We start from the raw sequence: 9,568 nt of genomic DNA, 5'->3' as shown, positions 1-9,568 counted from the left end.
CAGCAGGGGGAGCCAGCGAGCAAGGCCTCTTATGTGTTGTTTCCTCCTCTGCCAGTTTTCCTCTGCAGTCAGAATCATGTAAGGGTCCATTTGTGGAAGCTTTAAAATATATTTAAATTACAATGAGGGGCCCAACAAAGAGTTAATCCTGCCTTGAACCTAGCCCGTCTGCTCTTCAGGTTAACTGCAGTGAATATGCATGAAACACCGGGCGCAAATCTTTATCATGCATATTCACTGCACAAGTCAACGAATCTTAATGTACTATTCACAATATAGAAACAAATTTTTTTAATCTCAGTAATAAATACACTATAATATACTCAGGCATCAATAATTTCACTGTATTAAATCTACTATCATGAATTAACCATAAAATTGATACTACCATATAATATATCGAAAAATGAGTCATATCTAATATAATAAAACCCTAAGCCGTGCATGCGCACTCCCATTGCGTGCACCAGTTTTCCATGAGCTGTAGGGACCCACAGGTAGGAGTGCGCATGCGCGCTTAGGGTTCTGTTTTTCGTCCTGTTAAGGAGGAGAATGATAATTGGGTGGGGGCGGAAAGAGATGCCTGATTGGGAGTTGGGGCCTGGGTTGGTGAAGAGAAGAGAGACATGGGATAGCCACTAGAGAGAGAGGCTTTGGGCTGGTGAGAGAAGCAGGCATTTGGAGTGCAGGTAGGAGAGAGAGAGTGCATGGATGGGGTGGCCCACCTCAGCGGACAAGAGCTAAAGGAACTCCTCCCCTCCCCCGCCAGGAGTGTGCGGGCAACTGACCACAGCTGGATTGAGGAAAGGGCAAGGGATCCCTTAGCTGGCACCGCTGGAAGGCGGCTTCAGTGAGGGTCTGGGCAGGGAGAGCGACAGAAAGAAAAAAAGATAGAAAGAAAGAAATAAAGATAGACAGCGGGAGGGAGAAAGAAAGATAGAAAGAAAGAAAGAAAGATAGACAGGGCGGGGAGAGAGACAGAAAGAAAAAAGATAGACGGGGCAGGGAGAGAGACAGAAAGAAAGAGACAGGGGGGCAGGAGAAAGACAGTCAGACATCTATTCTAGCACCTGTTAATGTAACGGCCTTAAACACTAGTTGAAAATATGCTAAATGCACAAAAAAAACACCTAATTTCACCTAGTCACCCCCCTCCCCCATCCAAAGACATTACATTACATTAGGGATTTCTATTCCGCCATTACCTTGCAGTTCAAGGCGGATTACAAAAGAATTATCCAAGATGTATTACAACAAGAACTTAAAAAAAATTGGTCATTTTCAAAAAGAGTGAGAAATGGGTAAGGTTATTTGTTTGGGATAGTTGGCTTTAGTGAGAGGTGGAGTTTGAGACTTGCGGTATTATTTCTTTTTTCAGAGTCTTTATTTCTTTTCTAAAAGTCTTGTAGTCGAGGGATGCCGTCAGTGGATTGGCGATTTGGTTGTCTAGTTTGGCTGCTTGAGTGGCCAGGAGGCCATCATTTGTTGCAGTTCTGACATAATTCAAAGACGATGATACAAATCTTTACAGGCATGGCCAGAGAGACAAAAGGAAAAAAAAAAAAAAAAAATCTGAATCCAAAGCTGCAAACAGATATAATGCTGGTCCAACTTGTCTTGTTACAAAATCTATTAACTTCCCACAGTGGTCATGCAATTTTCTCCACCACCAACCATCGTGCGTGAGACAATGTGGTCACTCCTCACGGTGCATTAATTGACGCCTACTGTCGGGGGCTCGCCTGAAGAGGAGGGGTGTGGCTTCTGCATCAGACAGTCCCCGCCCCTTCGAGCAGGGTTGCCCGAGTAGGCTGAGCCTGGCGAGGGACTTTCTTCTGGACGGGGTGGCTTCCTCGGTCTTCCTGCTGAAAGCGGGGGAGGGGGGGGGGGGCTCCGGAGACCCAGAGGCGGGGAGGGGGGGGGGGGACCGTAAGTAGCGGGACGGCCCACACTTGAGTTGCACTTGCCCGCAGACCTCATGGCTGTGCTGTCTCTGCTGCGACGGCTACCCGTGCTCGGGCCAGGCAGGAGGATCGTCGGGCTTCGGGGCATCCACCGTGCCAGGTACAAGGGGCATGTGGGGAGGGAGGTTAAGGAGACAGGCGACAGGCGGGTTTCTAGGGCACTGATGACATGTGCACTCAACCGATCACTTGCACTCAAGCGATCGCTCTGCATTCATGCCCGCTTGGTCCTAACTTTTGATGAAAAGCTGTTCCAGCCTGGTAATCCTAGGGCTTTAAGGCGTCTCTTGGGGGGGGGGGGGGGGTCGGAAGGGACAGGTTAGACTAGTTTTCTTTTGCCAAGGGATGCCACTTGCTTTAAAAAAAACATCGACATTATAATTACAAGTTCTTATAGACATGGTCTGTTCTGGGGAACTGGGAAGGTGGACAGAAAGAACACCCCCCTCCCCTCACCCCCCCCCCCCCCACCAGCCCCAGCATCGCGATCACCCTCCACCATCTGTCAGGACAGGAGTGACGGACCTTCACTGCTCGACTCCTCGGGTTTAGGGACCGGGTAAAACATGGACCTCGTGGATCTTCCCGCGCTTTATCCAGCCCCTCGGTGCCTCCCCGGGGGGAGGGGGGGGGGCTGTTGACATCGGGACAGGTGACTGGCCTAGAGTCACTTGGGATCCATGTTAGCGTCTGCAATTTGGCTTCCAGCCCAAGACTGCAGGAAGTAAGAAACTTGTGCTTGAACTGTCAAGTTGGGCTTCTGCTTCCCCCCCCCCCCCACCCCCCTCCCCCATGCCAGAGAACTGTTTACTGCTTCCATTTTAATTTCAATTCTATATTTAAGGGCAATGGCTCCAGCTATGAAAATATACAGTAGATACCCCAGCTTTTTCTATTTTGCCTTCTTTTTGAAGAGGGGGGAGGAGTGGGTGGGGGGAGGGGAATTTTTTGACCAATAGTTCTGCAGAAATGAGAAGTTGGGTAAAGTAAGAACTCACAGCTTTGCAGTGTCTCTCCAGATCGTCCACTTTACATTTCCCTGCCTTGTTACCACTGTTTGCTATGTTAAATCCCTTTATCGCTGTGTCAAATGCCAGAGATACAAGTGTATTTTTTGACATGTAGAGTTTTATGGAAGGCACTTCCACTCCCTTTGCAACAGACCGCCCTGTATCCCCGGGACTGGTGATAAACTACATACTTGTCATGCATTTGAAGGAATCATCCAAACTAAAAACAAGAATTACATTCAAAATTTGAAGGAATAGAATAAGCGATGACATTGAATTTTTAAGGTAATAAACGTTGGCTAAAGAGTTACCCAAAGGGAAGTGGAGGTCTTTAGGAGATAAGAATAGGGTGAAATTATGGGTTTTAGAGAACGTTTGGTAGATAAAAGAGTAATAGAGAGATCTAAGGGTAAATAGAATACCATGGTAACAGGGTAATAAATAGCCAGGGATGTCACCCTGAAAGTAAGCAGATAAGTTCACAGACTGGGAACAGTGAAGGACAGGGGTGTCTAACCTTTTGGCTTCCCTGGGCCGCATTGGCCGAAAAAAATGTTTCTGGGGCCGCGCAAATGCTGCAGCAAGACAGAGGAGGGAGCCGGAGAGACGGTAAACACCTGGGGGCAGCAGAGGAAAACACTGCATCGCCCTTGACCAGGGCCGCACAAAATACTTCACGGGGCTGCATGCGGCCCTCGGGCCACAGGTTGGACACCCCTGGTGTAGGAGATGAAGGGAATTCCTTTCCTTTGACCAGAGTAGAAAGCTAACTAGGGCCTAGATGCACTAAAGCAGTGGTTCTCAACCCTATCCTAGGGGACCCCCAGCCAGTTGGGTTTTCAGGATATCCCTAATGAATATGTATGAGAGAGATTTGCATATAATGGAGGAGACAGGCATGCAAATATGTCTTATGTATATTCATTAGGGATATCTTGAAAACCCAACTGGCTTGGGGGTGCCCCAGGACAGGGTTGAGAACCACTGCACTGAAGTCAGCGATCGTCTAAACCGGTTTAGGACGATCGCATGGTTTTCCGCACGATCGCTCATTCTCCGATCTGGCCATGCAAATAAGGTCATTAATATTGAAATGCCATGTAAACTAGCCGAGTGACTGATGCTCTAACATTGTTTCGTGACGCACCAAAAAAAGAAAAAGAAAAAGCACAATCCGGAAAAAGGGTGAAAGGTCAAAAGCGTGCGCCGAGACAACTGAGTGCAAGGCGGAAGCCCGCGCCAAAGAAAAACAGTGTTTTAAGGGGCTCCGACGTGGGGTGTGGGGGAGAATCCCCCCACTTTACTGAATACAGATCGCGCCGGCGTTGGGAGGGGTGTAACCCCCACATTATACTGAAAACTTCACTTTTTCCCTAAAAAACAGGGAAAAAGTCAAGTTTCCAGTATAATGAGGGGGGTTACAACCCCCCAAACCCCCCCCCCAACGCCGGCGCAATCTGTATTCAGTAAAGTGTGGGGGGGTTCCCCACCAACACCCCCCATCGGAGCCCCTTAAAACACTGTTTTTCTTTGGCGCGGGCTTCCGCCTTGCACTCAATTGTCTCAGCGCGTCTTTGTCGGCGCACGCTTTTGACTATGAACCGGAAAAAGTGACTGGTCAAGACCAGTTGCTTACGTGTCTTACCAATAGTTCAGCCCTGATATAATAAGTACTGTATAACATTTATACCATAAATACAATTTTTACAATAGCAGGGATGTATATGTGTGTTATATGCATGTTGTGAACACGTGTGAGGAAGGTGTATCTTATGTGTGCCTGTTAGCAGTATAAAATTTAAAAGAGAGAGCAGCAAAAAGATGGGGGCCAGTGAGATAAGGCTAAATTTTTGTTCCTCATGATTAAAATATGTACAAGCTGGGCTAGAGATTTATACAGCACTTCCACCCAACATCAGCCCATGCTATCATACTCACCAAACCAGAAAAAAACAACAAAAAAACCCATCTTAAAACTGTTCTGTAAATGCCACCCCTTTCAACAGCCCCATAAGATGACGTACGCTACAATAACCCACTCCTATGACAGACATAGAAAATCTGGCGCCTGCGTACATCGTCGCCCGTATCAACTGGACTATTCTGCGAATGTGTGAGGGTCACTCTCACAGCGTTCGATTGGACGGGATCAAAGCGGAGGTGGTGGCCAACCTCCGTGCGAATCGTTTGCATGCAGGCTTGTTTGAGCATTGATCGCTGTTTCAGAATCGGCCAAAACATCGGCCCACAGTGATCCACGCAGTCTTACTGACCGTGTGTAGTGCATCTAGCCCTGGCTCCACACAGAGTCTCGCGCCTGGGCGGTGGCGCACCTCTCCCGCCCTCTTTCCTGACCTCCCCCTGCCACAGGTGCCCCTCTCCTCTCCCCTCATATCTTTTTATCTTCGGTGTGGGTCCCGGAACTGATGTCAGAGAGCGCCAAAGCCGACGCGAGCAGCGACTTCTTGGCTGCTCGCACCGAAGATAAAAAGGTACAGGGGGTGGGAAGGGGTGTGAGTACCCCAAGGAAGACCGCGCCCGGGGCGGAACCCACCTTACCAAGCCACTCCTCTCAGGAGTAATATTTCTTTTGTATGTATAATTTTTCCTCTCATATTGTTCTAAGAGGTTCATAGTCAGTCGCGCGTGAAACACCAGTGCGCCGACAATAGAAGGCAGACAATTCAGCGCAAGACACCAGCGCACCGCGGGAAAACTTAGTTTTAAAGAGCTCCAAAGCGGGGTGTGAGTGGGGAACCACCCCCCCCCCCCACACACACACATAGTGTTCATGCTGCTGTTGGGGTTTTTGGGGGGGATTGGAATCCTCCATTATAGAGAAAACTGAATTTTTTCCAGTTTTTTTCGGGAAAAGTTCAGTTTTCTCTATAATGTGGGGGGTTGCTTTTAAGCAGCGTATAGAGTCGGATGACAGGAATATCCTCAGGAGACCCTTGATAAAGCACGGGAGTGCGAAACATGTCGGGTCACAGCTCCCGAGCTAGGCTAGTATAAAGATAAGTACCAAAACTTATACGAAATGGAATATAAGAGGTTTACATATTAAAATATGAAGTATTTAAAAATATTTAATAATTTATTGATTAAAGATATAAACAAACGAAAACAGGGAAACCGGTGATAAGAACCACCTAATTCTTCCCGCTGTTAGAAATTACCATAGCGGTGGAGTGGTGGGACTGAGGCTTTCTCACATGCTCAAGTAAGAGCTCAACATCCAGGACTTAAATATTTTTCATAGAAAAATACATTACAGCCATTTGGAAAGTAACACTATAAAAAGACTGTAATACAAGTTGTCATCCAAGAACATTTCCTGAATTGTATGTATTTTTTCATTTAGATTTTACTCTTATGTGGCAAGATTACATATAGGTACAGAAGGTATGGGCCAAGGATTTGAATCACCTATTTAAGTCTTCCAACTCTTACCAACAGTTTCGTCGCGCCTTAAAAAAAGCCTCTTTTTATTGAATCTTTTGGGAATTAGATATATTTTGTTGTCGAAACTCATTCGTATTCTTTATCTTTTGTGAACTGCAGAGAACAGGGGTGTCAAAGTCGGTCCTCGAGGGGCCGCAATCCAGTTGGGTTTTCAGGATTTCCCCAATGAAAGCAGTGCATGCAAATAGATCTCATGCACATTCATTGGGGAAATCCTGAAAACCCAACTGGATTGCGGCCCCTCGAGGACCGACTTTGACACCCCTGGCATAGAACTTAGCGGCATTTGCGGTATAGAAGTGAGTTTTTATGTTATGTATTTCCCTGAGCCCAGAGGGTTTACATTTTAAGTTTGTTCCTTAGGCAATGGGGGGTGAAGCTCCTTGTGGCCTTGACAGATTATATCCAGCAGGATTTGAAACCCTGGGTTCCTTGTCCTCAGCGCTAAGTCGATTCCCTCCCCCCTCCCTGTATGAGGAGCACTATGTACTTTAAGTCTGGCACAAAAGTTGTTGTGTTCTCTAGCATGAAACAGATATATATGCAAAGCAAGCTGAAATCTCATTAGTTCCAGGCCTGGAGGTTACGCTTTAGGTGTGTTGCAAGACTCTTTCTGCTTAAAGTATAAACTGGTTTTGCTTGGATGTTATGTTAAGTGAACCTGGACCCAACTTCTTGCAAGCATGAAACAGCCTCTCTTCTCTTCCTCATATCGCAGGAATTGACAGCCTGCCTTTCCAAGTGTACATACAACCTACCATACCCCCTGAATATTTAGGGGGGGAAAGGGAATGGGACTGGTATACCGCCTCTTTGTGGTTACACATCCAAAGCGGTGAGCGTTGGAGGATTAGGTGACTTACCCAGGATCACAAGGAGCAGCACCGGGATTTGATCCCACAACCGCAGGGTGCTGAGGCAGCAGCCCTACCACTTGGCTGCTCCTCACCCTTTGAAGAGCAAAGGAGGCAGCTCTGCTCAGATTGAATTGGATTTAGACTTGGACCAGGCACACAGATGTCCTGTACCCTGTGAATAAGCCATCTGTTACTTTTATTGGAATTTAGTTTACACCTTTTTGTTTGAGAGTTCAAAAAGCAGGGGTAGGGAACTCCGGTCCTCAAGAGCCGTATTCCAGTCGGGTTTTCAGGATTTCCCCAATGAATATGCATTGAAATCAGCGCATGCAAATAGATCTCATGCATATTCATTGGGGGAATCCTGAAAACCCGACTGGAATACGGCTCTCGAGGACCGGAGTTCCCTACCCCTGGTTCAAAGCATATTATATTCAGTTACATAAGATATTTTCCTGTCCATCCCCTCCCCCCCCGAGGATTAACAATCTAAAAACCTCATTTACTAACATCTGTTAATCAGATAATGCACATTAACACTCCCTCCCCCCACTATACAAAACTGCAAAAGCGATTTAGTGCCAGCTGGCGCACTGAATGCTGTGTGCTGCTCCGCCGCTCATCGAGTTCCCATGAGTGTCAGAGCAAGCACACAGCATTCAGCGCGCCAGCCAGCGCTAGAAACTGCTTTCGCGGTTTTGTAAAAGGGTGGGAGGGGGAGGTGGGAAATGCATTCATATAAGTTAAGCGGTTCATAGACAACTCGGCGAAAGACAAAGGCGTGGGCTGACAACTGAGCGCAAGACGGAGGCGCGCGCCGAAGAAAATTACAGTTTTTAGGGGCTCTGACAGGGGGTTTTGTTGGGGAGCCCCCCCAGTTTACTTAATAGAGATCGCGCCGGCGTTGTGGGGGGTTTGGGGGGTTGTAACCCTCCACATTTTACTGTAAACTTAACTTTTTCCCTAAAAACAGGGAAAAAGTGAAGTTTTCAGTAAAATGTGGGGGGTTACAACCCCCCACACCCCCCACAACGCGGCACGATCTCTATTAAGTAAAGTGGGGAGGTTCCCCCCCACGCCCCCCTGTCGGAGCCGTAAAAACTGTAATTTTCTGTGGCACGCGCCTCCGCGCTGCGCTCAATTGTCAAGATTTATTTAAGTGCGTATTGGTGTTATCGCCCATTAGTGCTATTAACAAACATTAGTAAATAAGTCCCATTGCATAAAATTTGACCTGTGGTATATAAATCACATTCATGCGTGGGACCACATGATACGGCTGCAGCACCTTCTGGTAAACATGAGGATAATCTAATGGCTGGCGCAGCGAGCTTAGCATCTGCAGCTCATCGCCCCAGGTATAAAACTTGGGGCTCCTTCTACAAAGCCGCAGTGGCGATTCTCCCGCGGCAAATGCACTGAAGCCCTTTCAATTCCTGTGGTCTTCGGTGCATTTGCCACTGTGGCTGTGTAAAAGGGGCTCTTGTAAGCTCAGTAGGACCAGAGAAAGTACCTGCATATAATATATGCAAACCCCTTTTGGTTGTTCCACCGAAAGGTGGTATATCAAATCCACAACCCCGTCTTAATAAGGCTTGCATTATTTAGCACACATTAAATCACAGTTCATACATGTTAATATACATTTGTACTTGAGGCAACAAAGGGTGAAATGGCTTGTCCAAGAAAGGAAGGAGCAACAGCAGGAACTGACTCCTAGATTCAATGGTTTTCCATTTTATTGTAGAGTTACCCTATGGCAGGGGTGTCCAATGTCGGTCCTCGAGGGCCGCAATCCAGTCGGGTTTTCAGGATTTCCCCAATGAATCTGCATGAGATCTATTTGCATGCACTGCTTTCAATGCATATTCATTGGGGAAATCCTGAAAACCCGACTGGATTGCGGCCCTCGAGGACCGACATTGGACACCCCTGCCCTATGGCTTTCAGATTCAGCCTTCTATAGACCAGTGTTTCTCAACTTGGTCCTGGAGTACTCCCTTGCCAGTCAGGTTTTCAGGATATCCACATTGAATATGCATAAACTTGATTTGTGTAGACTGTCTCCATTATGTGCAAATTTCTTTCATAAGAACATAAGAATAGCCTTACTGGATCAGACCAATGGTGCATCAAGCCCAGTAGCCCGATCTCACGATGGCCAATCCAGGTCACTAGTTCCTGGCCAAAACCCAAGGAGTAGCAATATTCCATGCTACCGATCCAGGGCAAGCCCTGGCTTCCCCCATGTCTTTCTCAATAACAGACTATG

At 47.2% G+C, this 9,568-nt stretch overlaps 1 protein-coding gene across 4 annotated transcripts in view; it reads left to right on the top strand.

Annotated features, from left to right (window-relative positions):
• The first annotated feature begins 1,906 nt into the window (after nt 1-1,906).
• ACSF2 (acyl-CoA synthetase family member 2) overlaps nt 1,907-9,568 on the top strand; it is a 131,621-nt gene continuing 123,959 nt past the window's right edge. For 3 of the 4 annotated variants that reach the window (XR_004540863.1, XR_004540862.1, XM_033960851.1), the window contains exon 1: nt 1,907-2,064. Coding sequence is in view for 2 of the 4 variants with exons in the window: in XM_033960851.1 (XP_033816742.1) it covers nt 1,979-2,064 (86 nt within the window). In the remaining 2 variants the exon portion in view is untranslated. Of the gene's footprint in view, nt 2,065-2,562; nt 2,689-9,568 lie in introns of those variants that run through there. The other variant, XM_033960852.1, reaches the window with a different exon arrangement.

This window comes from Geotrypetes seraphini, chromosome 10, assembly GCF_902459505.1.
Source record: "Geotrypetes seraphini chromosome 10, aGeoSer1.1, whole genome shotgun sequence".
NCBI classification, from domain to species: Eukaryota; Metazoa; Chordata; class Amphibia; order Gymnophiona; family Dermophiidae; genus Geotrypetes; species Geotrypetes seraphini.
Note: the sequence above shows the minus strand (reverse complement) of the source record. Positions and strands in the feature narration are given on the sequence as shown.